Below are 18654 nucleotides of genomic sequence, written 5' to 3'. Positions count from 1 at the left end.
ACACGTTTGACAGCACCTATAGTATACTTCAAAATAAAAGTCTAAGATAGTCACATCACAGCAATCATTCCTTTGAATTATCAGCTAGAATGCTATGTTGTAAAGCATTATTGACTGAAACAAAATTGTATTTAATGCGACATCACTTAAGACAAATATTTTCATTAAATGACTGAAGTATTTTCTCTGGTTCAATAAGGCTGGTGTACAGAAAAACTACAACTTTTATTGTGAAATAAAATATCAGATTCAGAGTATTCTGCCGACCAATCCAATTTCTCTGTTTCGTGATCACAACAAGGAAGTCTCCACGCGCCAAAAATTGAAAAAAAGATTTTTTCTTAACATCACATATTGACCGTCTCTCGGATTAAAACTACGGGAGGTTGAATACCTACAACACACGATCCGGTAATCAATTTATTCACAATCTAGGTAACGTTTGCTGATCAATTTCTCTGTTTGAATTTCAACGTAAGATAAGCCTGCTTGCTTGCTAGCTAGCTAGCTAGCTAGCTATCTAGTACTACTAGTAACTCTAACGCACGTTAGCTACTAGCTTGATGATAAACCAGGCAAGCTTGTTGTGGTAGCATTGGCACGAATTACGCTGGTGTGGTATCTAGACTAGGTAGACATAGGATAAACAAAACACTGATCTGATATCTTGCTCTTTGCTGTTTATGTATCCCCTCTTCTTTATCGTTTCCCTTTTAAAGCAACAATGACGGAAAACACTTTCCCAGTATATAAAGTGGATGCAATGGTAACCTTTTTTCGCGTTGAAGTCTTGACTGGTCAAGAGGCAAAACATTTCACTAAAAATGACCTCGCCCCAAGCCCAAAGGTAAGCTTGTATTAATCATTCCGTATAATAAGTGTATAGTGTGTGATCCATTACTTCACGTTGACATTTTGATGAGTCTGGTGTCTGTCTACAATCTGGCTGAGCGTCAGATTTGAGAACACGTCTTGTTCTGTAGAATCCAAACATGCATATCGACAGTCAACAATGTATTCAGAGATGTTGAATGTTTTTTCCTCTCCCAGTCAGGGGTTTTTATTTGTTGTTGTTGCTTTATGTATTTCTATTACAGCCAGATTCAGTCCAGAGACTCTACATGAGAATATTGCAGCTCCTGTATCGTTTCAGACCCGAATGCCATTCTATGGTATGTTTTGCACATGCATGTTTTTAGTCTTAATGCCAGCTCCATGATTGGGAAATTACTCTATATGTATTTTTTTTGTACAGTCAAAATCATGTTAGTGTCATCATCTCGGATTCGCATAACAGAAAGTCAACAACGCTGATCTATGTTGGCACTGCCTTCTTGGGATCTGACAGCAGATTTGTTCCAAACAGGTCCCACTCTCGGAAAACATCCAATATCCTGCCTTTCATGAGTGGCCCACTGCTATCATGAGCGTTTACCTTCGAATGTGAGTCTTCCAGTTATTGATCTTCAAAGATATGTTGCTATTCAACCCTTCATATAGGCCTTATGAACTGCAGTCAACTTGGCGATTCAAATGTAGTATTTCCAATTGGAGTTTACATAGAAGTGGAAGAAGGCTCAACATCATCCATCACTATGTGTTTTCTTCATTCCGTTATTGGTATTCGACAGCATTTTATCCTGCCCTTTATCTGTATTTCTGTCTGTTACAGGCGTCAGTTTCTGCCTATGTGTTATGTGTATGACTTCTCCCTAAACGATCTTCTGGCTCCAAGTAAGTTATGTATTCATGAGGTGAAAGAGACCCATAGTATTTATTAAGTTATTGTAGGCACTTTTATCCAAAGTGTTACACAGAAGATTTATTGTTGCTCCAACTGGAATAAGAATGACAATATAAACTATATGACCTATATCATAAAATGTTTTGCTTTTTGCTCTTTCTCTACAGAGTTGAAGCGCACTCTCACCATTTTGAGCGGTATCATGAATTTCCTTCACTTCAGAAAGCAGAGGATGGAAATGACATTGGCACAGCAGGAGAGATTTGTATGTCCATGATACACTCCAAATTTGAACACATTCTCACCAACTGAGAGTGTGTGTGTTATCAGTGTGTTGTCGCATAGAGGACTGTCAATAGTGCAAGAGTTTGTGGGTTTAACAATGTTATATGGTTGCACAGGCATCAGCATTGTCATAGACAAAAGCATTTCAATTTAAGCTAGTATGGTTTTATATATATGCATCATATGTATGGTAAGGTGTTGGTGCGCTTTTTCTTTTCCAGAGAGAAGACATGGACAAGCTGCAATACTACTCAAAGAGCATAAAAGAAGCAGAGAAGAGGATAGATAAGCTGACGTGAGTGTAAAGTGGGATATTAGCAGCCTGGAATGGTTCCATTGTACAGTGTCCTGACCTTCTCTCTCCCTTGTGCAGAACGATCCCCCCAGAGCAGCAGGCAGAGGCCAAGGAGCTGGCTGCAGCTGTGGCTGACCTCGGGAACGCCACCAAGCACGAGTACCAGGAAGTGGTAAGTATCCATGTCACTATGGAAGCTCAGCAAAAACTCCACCTTCATCACTTTGCATGTTTTTGTTGTTACAGTTTGGCTTGAATCGGTGTCTTCTTTCTTTTCAGAATGGACTCAAGGAGCGGATTGCGGAGTGGAAAACTGAAAATGCAGAGCGGTCACAGAAACTGGTATGCAATGATTAAACAAAACGATTTAGCCATTACACAGTCATCTCCTGTCTTGTTGCTAGTAATATGACATTTAAATGTATTTTTGTCCCTAACAGACTCAGCTGAGGGTGGATGTGACCACACTGAAAGAGGACATCAGCAAACTCAAGTCTCAGATTGTGGAGTCTCCAGAGGAGCTGAAAACCCAGATGGAGAAAATGAAGGAGAATGTGAAAAACATCAAGCTGTCCATCGTAAGTGGAGACAAGAGGGACCTGGCTGGGCTTATATAATACTTGTGGTGGAAGCAGATATTAGAAGGCTTGTTTTTAATGTATAAACTGAAAGTGTTTGTTCAACAGGAGGAAGCAGATGAGAAGTTGGTGGAGCATCAGATCGCAGTGCAAGGTGTGACTCATAACGAGGCAGAAATCCAGATGATGTACAAACTGCTGCAGGACCTGCAGAGCAGCATGAACAAGACTAACCAGCATCAGGACGAGGTACTCTGAAGATTATTATTATTATTATTATTATTATTATTATTATTATTTTGTAGTAATCTCACTGTTTCCCAAATAAAATACATTTTGTAATGTTACCCCCCTTGGCGTGTGCCTCCCCCAACAATACCCTTTGACTGTATTAATATTTATGTTTGTTTGTTTGTTTGTTTGTGTGTGTGTTGCCAGGTCCAGGAACTGGTTGCTCTCTATGAGAAGCAGCAGAAGGATCTGAAGAACCTGGCGACTGAGGAGGGCCAGCTGAAGCGGGCTCTGGGGATGAAGATGGATAAGGAGTCCAAGCAACAGATTCGCAGGCAGAAGAAGAAAGAAATTACGGAGCAGCATGTTAAGGATGTTTTAGGGTATGAAAAGGGGTTAAAACGTCAAGAAATATTTCTAAAATGTACCAGTACTTGACCTTATATCAAAATATCTTTATCTTTGTTTAAAAAGCGAGAGAGATGTAGAGATGTATATTGTTGATTAAACATTTATTTGAATTCAAAGTTTAGTTTTATGCCTGTACGTGTATTGATCTCAGTCTTATAGTTTGTTACCCTGCCCATTAGATCTTGGAACAACATCCAGATTTAATCTGATTTATTCTGATTATTTTGGTTTTTAACAAGTAGAATTCACTGCTGCTGATTGTGGCTCTGATTGTATCTGATTTGACATGGCTTTGTCTCCTAGGCAATGTGATCATGTCCATCAGAAGAGAGAGGAGATGGCTGACCAGATCCAGGAGATCAGCAAAGAGACCCAGCAGATCCGGGCCAAGATGCAAAATCTGAGAGACGTCTGCAACCAGGAGACGGAAAAGGCACAGGTATGCAACTTATCACTGTCATGGATAAGCAGTTGAAGGAACGCTTAGACCAGTGTTTGAGACTAACTGAGAATGTCCTCCTGTGTCCAGGCTGTGTTTGACCGGCTGCTGGCGTCTTTGAACCAGTTCCATAAGCGCATCGAGAACCACGTTGTGGAAGGGAATAATGACATCAAAAAGATTACGTCACACTTCAAGTGACTTGATTTGACTTGATCAGATTGCTTTCTTTTTTCCACTCTGTAATTTTCTATTATCTATTCTAATGTTTCCATTTGTGTCTAATTTCAGTGTTGTGAATAAAAAAAAAACGTATTGTAACATTTTTATTTGTGTGAAATGTTGAACTTCATAGTCTGTTGTATTAGTCATTACTAACCTATATATAGTCAATGTTTTGGCATTGTAACTAGTTATTATTGTTTAAGAAAAATATATTGTATATTGGAAAAAGCAATTCAATACAGTGTTACTTTTGCAGAACCTACAGTTCTAACAGTTTGGTATGTATGCTAGTAATGATAGTAAAGTTGTAATAAATACATTTTTTTAAATAAATACACTTTTAGATGTTTCCTTTGCATGAATTCCTTTATAATGTAAAACGGTAAATGAATGGCAAGTAAATGGAATCAGCCAATAATATTGTTAGGATTGCCTATCATGGGCAGTATTTATTCAATCTGGAGTCTAATAATGCAAAAATGTCTATGTAACACTGTACGTAAAACTTTTCAGACTGACATTAAGTATTTCCCTTGTCATTCCTTACTCTTATCTGGATAACTTAATAAATGAATTGCAGCAATACATTGCATTGTGGATTGTATGTTTTATTGACATATATTCATAACACCAATGAGTGTTGTTGTCCAGCTGAACATCCTGAACATCCCTCGATTGAAAGCAACAATAATATGTGATAGATACTGTATACAACAAAATTCCAAAACCTTTAAAAAACAACAACATTGAAGTGGTTATACTTTCCGTTCAGCACCACAAAGAGGCTGACATAAGAAATAGCACATTTTGAAGGTGAATGCCCAAACAGCTACTGTAGTGTGTGTTCTCATTGCAGAGTGGAATGTAACATGCAGAATACCATCATTAGCTTGTGTGTTGGTGAAGGTTAGTGACTGCAGTGTTGTTGCTCTCTAGGCTACTCCTATGATACCATACACATTAGCATGTAAGACTTTGGTGATAACCACCTTAAAGGGTAATAATACTCCTTTGCTGCGATCCTCTAAAAAGAGTGGTCCCCTCAGTAAGTAAAGAAAGACATAATTCCTATAAAACACATTGCACTGCATAATGTAGAATTATAGCAGATTCATAAGTACTTCCAATAGAAATACACACCACCAAATAGAATGTTGTTCTACCAATTCGATTCTAATCATTTTCACAGTGAAAATTCTGTAGTTATAGTAAGAAAAAGTAAAGGGAGGCTGAATAAAACAAAATGATGTGTATGTGTCACCTACTGACCTAGTGCACAAGAGAGCAACTATGAAGCAAAGCCTTTTTGTAGCTTTGGGCCCCGAAACCTTTCTATTTGCTCAATTTCTACACATAACTTCTTGACAGAGAGGTTGTGAGCAACATGAAAGCTTAACATATATACATGATTTGAGCAGAAGGTCTGAAGTCTGACTGTCCGCTGTTGAGGCCCTCATAATAGCATCCTCATATAGATGTTCTTGGGCATCGTTGCTTGGACATCTTGCAGCCAGCAGGTGGCAGGCTTGATCAGCAGGAGATGAGCAGCGCGTTCAGGGACTGGTGACTTTGTGTGCGCTCTAGTGGCGCACCAGAGAAGAGAATCTCACAAGCAGACAGTTCATGATAGAGAGCATTGAGTACCTCCAGAATATGGGCTTTTCCTGTTAAAAAGGTAACAGATGTGCATACATTAGAGGCAAGCCTATCCACAAGTCAATTTAATTCAACCCTATTTATATCTTCACTGCTCGCAATCTTTTTGTGATCCTTGATTCTCATGTTTCACAATGCCTTTATTCATTTTATTGGTTCAGTCAAACATCTGTTCGAAGCTGTGCTACTTACCATGTTGAGGGTCGCTACATGACTCCAACGTGCTCAGCAAGATCTTCCCAAGAGACCTCCGGGAAACATTCTGAAACAAGAATACACTTCTCAGATGGCTGTCAGGCAATTAACTTGCAATGTGATTCTCTAATAATGGGTAAAGCAGCCTATAAACTTGTTCTGTAAACCACTGAGACAGAATGAGCCTTCACCTCCCTAGTTGATAATATTGTGTGACTGAATACAATATGCAGCCGTTATTGTCTTGTCGGTGAGACTGAGACAAGTGAAGGACAGTTTTTCCCCATTCACTGCTAAAGCTTTGACTTTCTCCAGCAAAATGATGTCAGACTAGCAACATCAACATTACACGCAAGGAAACACGATACTCCTAGCAAACGGCATGAGACCATTTCACAGTAACAGGAAATGACCAGAGTGCGTTACTCTAGGCTCAGTAGACCTATACTGGTTTCTCAACAACAGCAGCAGCGGCAGCAGCAGCTATATCTGACTGACCAGGTCCCTCAGCTGCTGTAGGAGCTGCAGAACGTCCACCAGTTTCTCCTCCACCAGGGACAGACGCACCCTCTCCGTCTCCAGCATCTGTAGCTCCATCTGTAGAAGATCCGCCTCTTCAGCCTTCTGCTGCAGCTCCTGCACCAAAGAGTCCTTCATCTGGAGAAGAGACAAGAGCATCTCAGGTTAACCCCTTGTGTCATACTACCACCAGTATCATCTACCCATGTACGACCTATATGTAGACAATAACTGTATACTAACTGTAGTTTTGTTTCATTGAACCTTGCTCTGAGTGAGTGAGTGGAAGCTGACCAGTCACAGAGATAAAACAGTAGTATATATATATATATCTCTATGTGACCACTTTAGAAGCATTGAAAACACATGAGGTCATGGTCCCCATGTGTACTCTACGTGTTCCTGTCTAGTGCAATGCTACTCAGCTGTATCCAGCAGGCTTAATTTATTATATTCTTAAGTGTTGTTTAAGGCTTAGGGGAGTGTTTCTGTGGTCAGCACAGTGAGAAACAGCTGCGCGCACACACACACACACACACACACACACACACACACACACACACACACACAGGGTGGCTCCTCCATACCCACTGCTGCTGGCTGGCTGGGCGCTTGCTTGACTGGGTGGGAGCATGAGGGCTGTGCCACTCGCTGTGGTCTCCCTTTGAAGCCCTCTACATTCATAACAACCTCCACCAGTCCTCTCTAATCTAATTTTATACTATAGCCACTAGCCTGTGCTCCAAAATGACTCAAAGCAGACAAAACATCATCTAGAGTAGGCTGCAGTTATTCATGTAAATGCCTCCAGCGGTCCCAGGCCAGGCCACCCTGTCCTCTGGTCGTGTGGTGTACTATGTCTGAGTGGTCCATGGTGGTCCAGGTCCATACCTGGTCCATGTCCATCTCAGCCTGGCGGGCCTGGCTCTCCTTCAGCTCCAGCTGCTTGTTCAGCCTGGTGACTTTCTCCAGGAGTTCCACCACTGCACTGCGACTCTCCTCACTCTTCGAGCCCCCGAAGTGAGACAGCAGCTTCTTCACCGCCTTATCATCACACCTGTGGGCCAGAGGGAGGTAATTTCAAACCATAGTATTAGAAAACCAATGTAAAAAAAAATACAAATAAAATAAAACCCCAACATTAAATTCTGGTTCAATTAAGACTCGTTGACAAGTTGTGTATTATGTTGATTAAGTCTTGAGTCTTTTGAGTCTGACTTTTTATGTGACTATTTTGTGTAGACAGTAGGTGTGATATCATCGATCATAGATATTGATTGGGTCTAGCATAGTGATGTGAGCCCAGAATACCTGTCCCCACAGCATGATAGTCTTGTCAGGATCCTCTTCACCTCGTCCACCTGCCTCTGCTGCTCCCCTGTCCATTTCTCCTCCTCTTCATCAGACGCAGCCTGGCCCTCCACCGAGCGGAACAACTGTTCTTCCACTAGCCACCGCAACAACAATAACACACTCATTACCACTCATTCACATACACACACACACAACACACACAAATCTGCAGTGTAACAATTAGACTTTTTGTGAAAGGCCATGAACAGTTCTGCTGTCTTACTGTTGTCAGGGGTTGTCTCTGCACGGCCAGTAGGGGAACGGCGGTCATGTTGAGAGTCAAGGCAGCATCTCTGAGCTGGTCTGCCTGCGCCACTGAGCTGCTGCTCTACTCTGGTGCTACTTGGGACTTGTAGTTTGGATACCTCCGACCTAGACGAAGATAAAAATCAAGTCAGTTGTCTCCACAATGAGAACCTGGGGAAAATTTAGAAAAACTTGCTAAATGACACCAAATGTATCGACATATGGGCAGCATGGACTAAACCTTTACTGTATGGGGGAATACATTGAAGGTTTGTCATATTTGCACAGTACAAGAGTGCAACATACTATCATTTCAAGGCATTGCCCGACATCAAAGAGAGCATAAGTAACATGAGACAGAGCATAGTAAGTCACATCTACAACCACCATAATAATTTTATTGGAGGCTGCCATATAGCTCTCAACATTTGGGTGGAGTAATTGAATCCAGGCATCGCATCTTTAGTGCATTGAACGTTTAAGGCGTTTTTACAGTGGGTAAAAGTGGGTCAGTATGAGAAAGTGTCCTCAAGTTTTAATGAGTAGGCCTACAGCTGCAAGTTGTGAGGTAAAATCCACCGACTGATATTGGCTGCAGTGTGATGAGAGCCCAGGAGAACATGAAGAAAATATCATTTTAAGTTAGAAAATGTAGTCAATGCCCAACTTATTCTCCAGCGTGCAATCGTCTATATTGTACACAAAATTAAACATTTCTTCATTAGACTGCAGTTCTTGCAGATCAATCATTTTGTATTAATTTACATTTTCCAGTTCTTTTCTGCTGTCTGGCCTTTTGTGTTGGAGGAAATCCGATAGGGGGCCTTCGTGAATCACAGAATAAGTGTTTCCAGATGACAATGTCTTGCCAGGAAAGAAAAAAAAAAATCAAGAAATAGGTTTTCAGCAACTTGGCTCTCTGAGAAAAAAATCAATCAAGAGGCACTCATGCTTATATCCTGCTGGAATGAGGTACAGCATAGGCTTCACTATATGACAACATTACTCCCTGTAGTCTGCATGGGCATACTAGGGGTAGGTCTCATACATCGTACAGACACCTTGGGGAGAAGAGTAACATGGAGTTGAAGGTCAATAATTGGGGCCTGGTTTCAGGCAATCAATCAGATGGGGAGGAGACATGTTTGAATTATGGGGGGCCACAGTGGAGGTAAGGAGGCGTTGCCTCAAGCCGATGTGGACCCATAGCTGCACAGGGAAGACGATGCCGGGTGTACACAAAAACAGGCCCTTGCAGGTTGCCATGGAGGCAATCCGACTCCGGAATGAACTGGCAGAGAGCTTTTTCAAATGCAAGCCTCGGTGTGACTAATTGCACTTTAATTGACAGAGCCGGTCAAGGGGAGCTGTGCTGCAGCCTGGGTCTGGTGAATACTGTAGAGTGATACATGAGGCCTCTGGGCCTGGCTTTTGACATGGGAGGAGAGAAATGATGCCAGCTTTGTGTTTCGGGAGACAAAAAGCGCTTGTACAAACAGTAAGTTCTCCTTTGAGGTTGGGAAAATAAGTGGATATGCTCACTGTCACGCTAGGACCGGTTGAGTGGGATTATGATTAGGTATGAGAGTAATGCTGTTTGAAGAGCCTACTTCATAAATGGTTTCAGGAGGAAATGTATACATTCTGAAAATCCAGTGGTAGTGGAGCTGAATATTAAAATAAATTAACTGGGAAGGTAAATGAAGCTCTCCAGACACCTGAATCTTTTCCAGACATCCTGGATAGTGGTTTTACTGTGAGATCCAGGAGACAGAGACTGACTGGGCCTCTCTCTTTGAAATGGACTGGGAACAGAGCCCTCGCCAATGCATGATGGAAAAGTAGCATCAATGGTTTTGGAGAACAGAAAATAAAAATCCTCTTAATGCTGAAGGAGAGAAAATAAAACAATGTCATAAACCAGGATTAAAGACCACATATGTATGTGTTTTAACTTCTAACCTTTTCTTTTTAAAAACATGGATGTTTAGCAGAGAAGTGTCAAAGGTAATGAGTGTTCAATCTTGAACCCCAAAAATCTTGAACCCCCAAAAAAAAACATAAGACAAAAAGAAAGTTAACATGAACTCCATGCCCATCATTGGAGGAATATACAATACAAAATGACAACCATAAATAGGAACCAGAATCAACCTCCCATCTGGGATAGGTTAGCGGTCCCCATCAATGTAAATTATTTTATTTGACTCTTTTCTTTGAATCCTACTAGCTTTTGAAAACCTACTGTATCTTGCATCAAGTGTGCTGCTAAGAATTCACAAAAACAGGAATTTCATGCTGCTAGGATCTTGTCTGTTATGTGTGGAGAGCGTTGGTTTACTAAAATGGGTAGACAGATGGAAATTGATTCTCTGTCATACTATGTCATAGTTTTGATATTTGCGATTATTGGAATCTGGAGATTCAAAGCAAAGTTTACACACACAACTTTTATTGGAAACCTGAGAGGCTTCAAAGTTATGACTTTTGGGCCCAGCATAGTATTTATTATCCTGGGGCTCCTGGACTAGTAAAGCACAGCTACATAATGAACTTGACATTTCCTGAACTGTCTGTACTGCCTGTTCCTGTATCTGTCCACAGATTCTATTGGCTCATGTAATGAATGAACCTCTTGTCTCGACTCACAATTCTGAGCCTAGGCCTAAACATAAGAGTGACAACTGGAAGTCTCCAGACAGCATTCATTAGCTTTATCAGTTGAGAGCAGCTCAACAAGTAAGAGCAACTGGGTTATCCATAAGCTCTTGCACAATACATACTGGAGACCTCTCATACAGAACCCACACAATGACCCACAACATTTACTTTATCAATGAAAGGCATTGTACTGATGTGTTAGTTGCCTTTGGCAGTTTATAATAAAAGCCATGTCTATAGTCAGTTGCTCTAGCAGTCGCTGGTCAGAATAATCTTCTATGAATGTTTCTGCATTGAAGGCGTATTTACATAAGTCAGGAGTCAGGACCCATGCTTTTAGGCTGGGGGGAGTCCAGCTGTTTGTGGTTAGAGTCAGGACACCAGACCACTTCCTGTGTTTATCACAGCAAGGGCTGAGGTGAACTTCCATCCACACTCGCTTCTGCAGTACTACCCTTCCCCCATTCCCAACAAGCAGTTTCATCCTTTAGGTGTCATCCGTGAATGTGAGTCTCCGGGTACTTGGGTTCACAGAGGTTACGAGTACCAGACATGAGGTTGAACTTGAAGCACAGCCCTCGCAGGGGGCCCTTCAGCACAGCTGAGAGAGGAGTATTTATGTGAGGTTTTTGTTTAGAAAGCAGACATTGATAAATCTATTCCTCTGCCATTCTAAAGCTCAGTTGATATACGGCCGGACTGAACATTTTCAGAAGAGGGGTGCAGCTCTCCCCAGGAAGCAAAGTGCAAACAAACCACTGGTGTGAAAAATGTAGACGAATTAAAAGTGAAAAAAAACATAGAAAGGGAAAAATCGAACAGAGGTACATGGCATAAGGTTATAAGAAACCCATATATGATGTATTAGTGCTGATGTCTGCACAGTCAGAATATCTTGGAGCCAGAGGAAGGGAGGAGAGCAGGGAACCATTCCAGACTGAAAGGGAGCCCACTTGGCTGTGTGGGTTTTTGAAGGCTGCTCAAGAACAACAGTGAGGCAGGAGAATGCCCTGGGTCCCAGACATCCCTCTAGTGTGTCCTTCGCATATTATTCCAAAAGCAGGAATGCGGTGGCAGCACCTGCTCCACACAATGCGGCAGCTCTCTCATAGAGGCAGATAAATGGCCCACTGGGCCCTCCTTTTTCCACCTCTCTCAGGCGCCACGCAGAGAGCATGAAAAGGCCGGGAGATTATGCCTCCCCGGGGCCTTGCATCAGAGGGGCCAAGGGTTAGAAGCATTCAGAGCAGATGTCGGAGGAAAGGCAGTTTTATATACAGACACTGTAGAAAGGAACAGCATGGTTAAACATTCTGTATTAAAGGTACATGAGTATCTGGGAATATGTGAGGAGCCATCTGAGAGCCAAATAAAGCCATAAAAACAGAAAGCACAAGACAAAAGACTTTTGCCAGTGTTGTTGTCATAGCTCAGGAGTGATTTCTGATTTCCACTAGGGCCCATTCTAGAATGGTGAAGTTCAGACAAAGGAATGAACGAGGCTGTTCCTCTCTTGTGGGCCTTTAAAAACATGTCCTCTGCTCCATGAACAAACACTTGAGTGTTTGCTTCTTCCTCCAGATGGTAGGTCCCCCCCACCCCCTCCTCTCTTTTTGTTCCTCTTGCTGTGCTCTGTATTGTCTCGGAGTCTGGCCCACACAGCACTCTATGGGCTGCAGTGACTGATTTAGGTCCTTGCTACCTTTTGGAGTTAAGAAAAACCCAGAACTAAAAGTTACACTTGGTTGACTCTCCCATTTTTCATGGTAATGGACTCAGCAGTTCATTCCTGTTCCCACCAACTCCCGTTGAAGGGGCGGCTCCCATTTGAGATCTCCCTCTGCTCTCTCTTAGCATGATCCAAAGGGCTCAGAGAGAGGTTATGCAATAACACCCCCACATCTTCAGTTTGAAGCGACAGACCACATTTGCTTCTATTCAATTTCACGTGGATTGCAATGGAAAACAGAAATAGGCCTAGGCCTACAGATATTGTATTACACCAACACCAACGCACATCTGGTATGTCATGAATGATGATACTCAGGTAAAAGCACCCATCCCGTACAGGCAATACGAAATCCACCATAATACTCTGCTGTGTTATATTCTGTATACTGTAATTTCAAAGGAATTTCTGATCCTATCTCTGTAACTCAGTATCTCTGAGACCCTTCAGCATCACTGAGTTAATCCCATTATTACCATCCAGAGCAGCCTCTGATAGAGTCCTCTGGAGATAGCGTGATGACTCAGACACTTTGATCAGATTCAGCCCTACATTACTGTCTGCAACTTCTCAAATCCACCACAACCACGACATTTGATACAGGAAAGCCAGTCCAAAAAGTGATTACTCTACTCTACAGTTTGAGGCTACACTACATCCTCTGATGTGGGTGAAGGCGCTGAAATCAGACCAAGCTTCCACACAACCAACACAGGTATTGAGTTGTAGAATACTTAAATGGATGAAGCAGAATAACACATGGAAATAAGATAAATTACATAATCATTTGGCACTCCTGTGATTATGAAAGAGGCACAGCTCAAATTCTGTGGGATGGCACGCTGAGCCACAGGGCACAAACCGTGCCCTCTTTGCCTTGGCATCATCATCAAAAGCCTCTACTTTGTTCTCTCCCTCAAAGCTGTGTGCCCACTAGACGCACCACAGCGCCCAGTGCCTTTTCACTGCTCTACTGTGGGCAGTTCACTCACACAACAGACACCTTGATCTCACAAGGACAACCGGCACTCTGATCTGATCCACTCTCACAAAGGCAACCCACTCTCTCATCTGATACATTCTCAAAGGCACCCTTTACTCTGGTTAAGATTAACCAATTGATGATCATTTGGCCTGACTAAATAACAGTCAGTGGTCAGTTAGAACAGTGAACAACAGTCTTATCCTTCTGATCATATTTAAAGGTCAGTATGTCTTTTTTTTTTAATTTACCTTGGTGCATTACTACTTTAACTTCAACAGAATAACTACAGAGTAATACTTAAAGACAATTCTGTGTCTTGGCCAATAGGATTTTGACGAGCAATCATTGAGACTTTTGCTGAGAATATTCATTGAGACTAGTTGCTAGGATACATCCAAGGGAGTGTTCATCTATTATTCTGTGAGAGCAGGGAGTGCAAGGGAACTATTTGGAGATGATGGGAACTTTCAATCTGTTTAGGTCCTGGCTCAATGGAGCTCACTCTTGACGAGTCAGACCTATTGTGGCTCTGAATGAATTATTTGGCTTAAGAGTATCAATGGAGGGGACTTGAAAAGACTTCTTGGCACAGCCTTAAAAGTTTGCATAGATTTGTAAACTCTGTTATGGTGTAGTACTGCAATACATGTTTCAGTTCCAATCAGTGATGTCCAGACAACTTTTTAGTGTTAGTGTTAGTGTGTGTGTGTGTGTGTGTGTGTGTGTGTGTGTGTACATACTTTACATACTCACTTCAAGAGCTATATTTGCAGTGCCATTAGTTATGTAGTCACAAATATTTGCAGAGGCATCTGCTTAATCAACAAATCCTATAGGCATTGATTACAGGACTAAAAACAGGCAAAGCATGTCAACATTAGATAAACAGTGTTATGCTTTAAAAGCTCAGTTACACAACTATACTAGCTGAACCCTCCCTTAAAATGAAGAGTTCCCAACAGTAGCAGCACACAAACTGAACCAGCTTGCCACACACGTTGCTTGTTAAACGAACCCAAACAAAACAAGGCTGAAAATCTGAACAGTAAACCACATCAACCCTACTTAAATAGCATGGCACAATTTTCCAGGCATGTGGCCAAAAGTAAACAGGGAGTCATTTTATTCAAGGTGGAATTATGATAAATTATGACAAAAACCTCCATTATGTAATAAATTACATGATCAAACAGGATCTAATCATATTGGTTTTAATGGTTGGGTAAAGAGGTAGGGCACAATATGCATTTGTATTTCTTTATCTTGGTGCATTATTACTTTAAAGAGGCAATATGAGATTCTAACAACAAGAAAGTGGACTCACCGCCACTTAGTTTGTTCAACAGCTGAGGGATGAGGCTGGAGAAATTTAACCACTCTCAAAGTCACAGACGGAGCTATGGATAACCATCCATTAGATCAAAATTCTAGTTTTAACCATGTTTTGAAGCTATACAGTGTTTGTGTACAATTATATTGTGTACAATATATATCATTACTTTATAGACTCTGGAATATGCCGTCATGCCAGGAAGTCACAGCAACTTCACTTTGGTGCATGTCCACCACCGCAATATGTGTGCCAGAGTTGATCCTCTCCTCTTGTTCTTGACTGTCTCTGTTATGAAATGATCTCTGGTAGCGTCGCCCTGCTCTTTTCCCATTGACGTCATATCCCAGAGTCTACCTTTAAAAGTTCAAATATGTACCAATCCCAGATTGCCCCTATAAATACATAAAGATGTCAAGCCATGTTCTCTGAGGTGTGTACCAGAGGTTGCTAACAGGTAAACCCAGAGTGAAGTTTAAATCCTGTAATAACATTGCAATATGTCATATGACTGGCATGACGGCAGTGTTATGGAGATGAAGTGAAGTGCAGCTTTACCTGTAGAAGAGGAGTTCAGACTCTAGCTGCTGAACATGCCTCTGGAGCACTGGCACATGACTTGCTTTGGCCTCCAGTTCCTTCACCTTGGCCAGGCCACTCAGCAGTGCCTGCCTGGCGTCCTCCACCTTCCTCCTCATGTCCACCTGCTCTCGTTTCAGAGCTCGCTTACAGTCCTCCAGGGCAACCACAGCCTCCCTGGACGTCCACAGCTCCTGCTCCAGTTTCTGGTTGAAGAGCATAGCCTCCTCTATCTGTCCGTCCCGCGAGCTGCGGATCAACTCAATCTCATTGAGGAAGCTCTGCAGGCTCCTCAGGTTGCCATAAGTGCTGGTGGCTCTCATGTTGCCATGGAGGGCGGTTTTCTGGGCAGCTTGTTTTTGGTGGGCGATGAAGCAGCCTCCCTCTGGTTTATGTTTAGAGTCACTTTTCCACAGTCCTACCTATGACAAAGAGCAATATGGTCAAGTGTGTAAGCAGAGTTTAAAGGATCAGGAGGAAGAGGTGGGATCGTCAATCTATCTATGGGTGGGATAATACAAAGTCTCATTATCTAGACTTCCCATGATCACATTTTATTAAAATGTGTTCATTTTGATATAAGGCTGTGCTGAAGATTTAACAGACTCAGAGTGAGATAACAAACGACATCACATCGATGTCATAGACCTGTGATGGCAAAGCCATTGTGCCAGGCAGTTACCTTACCTGTAAAGCCAACGAACGGGCATCACTGCTCTGAAGTGCCGCACGCATGTCTTCAACCAATTCTCTGAGGCTTGCATTCTCGTCCTCTAGTTTTGTTATCCGGTCCTCAGCTTCTTCCAGTGCAACAATTTCCTCGTAGCATTCCCGTGTGCACGGCCCGTGCTTGCAGCCTGAAGCATGTCGATCCGAGGTAGGAGAGGACCCTCTGCTCCCTCGCCCGCTGGCGCCCACAGAGTGCAATTTTTCTCTTCGCCTCAAAGGGCTTCTGAGACGGATCTGCGTCTCTATATGCTCGCTGTCTTTACCAACAAGCAGTCTTCCATTCTCATACTGGCACCCAGCTTTGGTGCTGAAGTATCCACATAGTTTTGCATGAAATTGTCTGAAAGTGAACTCGTTGGGCAAATTGTCCAAAATCCCAACACACTCCTCCGAATCGGAGTCTTTGTCCAGTCCCAAGATTTCACATAAAATATTAAAATCCTCGATAGGGATCTTGCCGTCTCCTTGACAGTCCATATGATGAAAAATCTCCTGTAGATATTGATCTAACCCTGTGGCCAAAACTATTATTTCATTCTCTACTCCCCGATCTAATCCGTAGTGGTAAGCCAAGGTACTCACTATCCATTGTGTCCTGCGCGCCGGTCGGCTGTATGGGTCATAGGTGTCCGCCGTGTCCATCTTTTTCAACTCAGCAATATTCCATTTGTAAGAATTATATGTATGGATGCATCCAACAGGATCACTGACTGTGCACGATGCATCCACTGACCATGTTCTACCTCAAATCACTGAATGTCTTTCTGAAAAACTTTGCGCATGGGGCGTTTCTTTGAAGTGAAGTTTAGCTCTGCCCCCTCCTACACTTGCAGTCAGAAACTGTTCGAAATTTTAACGGCTTTCCTGGAGCCTAGCAGGTACTTGCCCGACGTTTGTCTTTCTCTAGAGTAATACCACTATGACAATGGATCAAAGAACATCAAAATAGATGTTGTTTAATAGATAACGATATGATATCATTGTACATGATATATCACAACTATGTAACATTATGTAATACAAAAACCTAGAACATGATGTAATATAAAGTTAGCGTGCCTACTATAGTATTGTAACGAACGGAGGGGTAGAGTGCTTGCCCTAAGCGGGTACTGTACTCACGACCTTTCGCTTACAAACCGGCCGCGCTAGCTACAACACCAAGAGCGCCTTACACAGGGTGGTTACAGGATGATATGATGTAGCCTATTGCAATACTATGGGCTATAACATTGATTTCTCATCGGAAAACATTTGGAACAACAGGCTTAAACACCTGCTGCTTTTGTGTTGCTAATTGAAAACGATTAATTGATTAAGCAGTGGGTCTCTCAACAGATGGTAGTATGGCATCATTGACTTCTAATTGTGCCCACATGAATTATGGAAATTCTCAGGGTTAATGGTCTGAACATTCATTCATGTAGGCCTATAAAACAAATAGCCAACTCTAAAACATAGTGATCTCAACCAAGACAGACACAATTAAACATGATTATTAAATGACTGCAACATCCTAGTTGTAGGCTATTTCAATCAAAAATCAATTCAACCATGAGGATGAGTGAATGTAGTGGGATCTTTACGTTCTAAGTTCTAGATTTACCATTGTGATACATAGTATCTATTTACCCTGTACTGTAATGTCATAATGTAAAACTTCTCACTTGAACATTGTTACAAAGAACTTCTGACATTCGAATTTGTCACATCATTATTGCCTCGTTGTGACAATGGTCGCTATGGCGACGTATTGCAGTTCATAAACTGCGGCACTTCATATTATTCCGCGACAGAATAAATCGTTCTAACACATTATTTTGGAGAAATAACCATGCAATGGGTTAGTAATGACACTGACAATAGGTGTCACGTACATAAACGATAATACCTTACAAAATGTGTCTTTGCGTTGCTGACGATCTGTGGACTATTTAGTGACGCGGATGAAGTTCTCATTTCCAAACTTAGGTAGGAAGGTGATTCATAGGCATGTTTCTTTCTGCCATGCTACTCAAAATAATGTACTAATTTGCTAGTTAGTTCAAAGGCAGTCCCTATCTCAAAGTGGACATACAAACGGTAGGCTCGTTGCATTGCTGGTTTATTATGTTTTTATGTTGGATAGTTTGTTCCTGGATTGTAATGCTAGAATTTGAGTGTCAGGTGCAAGCAGTTTGTTTGGATATAAAAACAGAAACTTTTTCTACAATGCAGTTAATGTACCGGTAGGCCTAGATTGGTTAGATTTGTTGACTGTGGCAATGTGGTTTAATTTTCAGCACAGTAATACACGTCTGTTTTATCTGTTCTAGAAGCATATTTACCTCGATGGAAACCACAGAAGTATCAGACACAAACAGAAGCAGCACTATGTGTTCCTTAAAATGTCATTCAGAGTATGACATTGAAGTTGAGACAGACAATGTAGTCTGTGGCAAAGACACTGACAGTCTCCTCCAAA

The 18654-nt window shown here is 41.9% G+C and overlaps 2 protein-coding genes across 3 annotated transcripts; one reads left to right on the top strand and one right to left on the bottom strand.

The window, feature by feature from the left end:
* Nucleotides 1-316: 316 nt before the first annotated feature.
* Nucleotides 317-4782, top strand: nuf2 (UF2 component of NDC80 kinetochore complex). 2 transcript variants are annotated; one of them, XM_083668095.1, is made up of 14 exons: nucleotides 317-411; nucleotides 720-847; nucleotides 1098-1172; nucleotides 1367-1443; nucleotides 1673-1734; nucleotides 1912-2009; nucleotides 2251-2324; nucleotides 2403-2496; nucleotides 2604-2666; nucleotides 2765-2902; nucleotides 3011-3151; nucleotides 3341-3516; nucleotides 3848-3983; nucleotides 4074-4782. In XM_083668095.1, the coding sequence occupies exons 2-14, from the start codon at nucleotides 725-727 to the stop codon at nucleotides 4182-4184; spliced, it is 1368 nt and encodes a 455-aa protein (XP_083524221.1). In that variant the 5' UTR covers nucleotides 317-411; nucleotides 720-724; the 3' UTR covers nucleotides 4185-4782. The 2 variants fall into 2 exon arrangements, with proteins under 2 accessions (XP_083524221.1, XP_083524220.1); XM_083668094.1 differs by having other exon boundaries at nucleotides 355-435.
* Nucleotides 4783-4813: 31 nt separating this feature from the next.
* efcc1 (EF-hand and coiled-coil domain containing 1) lies at nucleotides 4814-16832 on the bottom strand (the record flags this gene model as incomplete). The annotated part of the gene is made up of 8 exons (XM_083668092.1): nucleotides 4814-5872; nucleotides 6057-6126; nucleotides 6558-6716; nucleotides 7470-7635; nucleotides 7890-8025; nucleotides 8155-8303; nucleotides 15441-15883; nucleotides 16149-16832. 8 exons carry the CDS (start codon nucleotides 16830-16832, stop codon nucleotides 5739-5741), a joined length of 1941 nt encoding a protein of 646 aa, XP_083524218.1. The 3' UTR covers nucleotides 4814-5738.
* Between the last annotated feature and the right edge of the window lie 1822 nt (nucleotides 16833-18654).

Source organism: Argentina silus (genome assembly GCF_951799395.1).
Source record: "Argentina silus genome assembly, chromosome: 4".
NCBI lineage: Eukaryota > Metazoa > Chordata > Actinopteri > Argentiniformes > Argentinidae > Argentina > Argentina silus.
This window is presented reverse-complemented; position numbering and strand designations above follow the sequence as displayed.

Coding starts and splice junctions, on each gene's coding strand:
- nuf2 (XM_083668095.1), top strand. CDS start 725: ATGACGGAAAACACTTTCCCAGTATATAAAGTGGATGCAATGGTAACC. Junction 1,173..1,366: donor GACCCGAATGCCATTCTATG/GTATGTTTTGCA, acceptor TGTTCCAAACAG/GTCCCACTCTCGGAAAACAT. Junction 2,010..2,250: donor TGGCACAGCAGGAGAGATTT/GTATGTCCATGA, acceptor TTTCTTTTCCAG/AGAGAAGACATGGACAAGCT.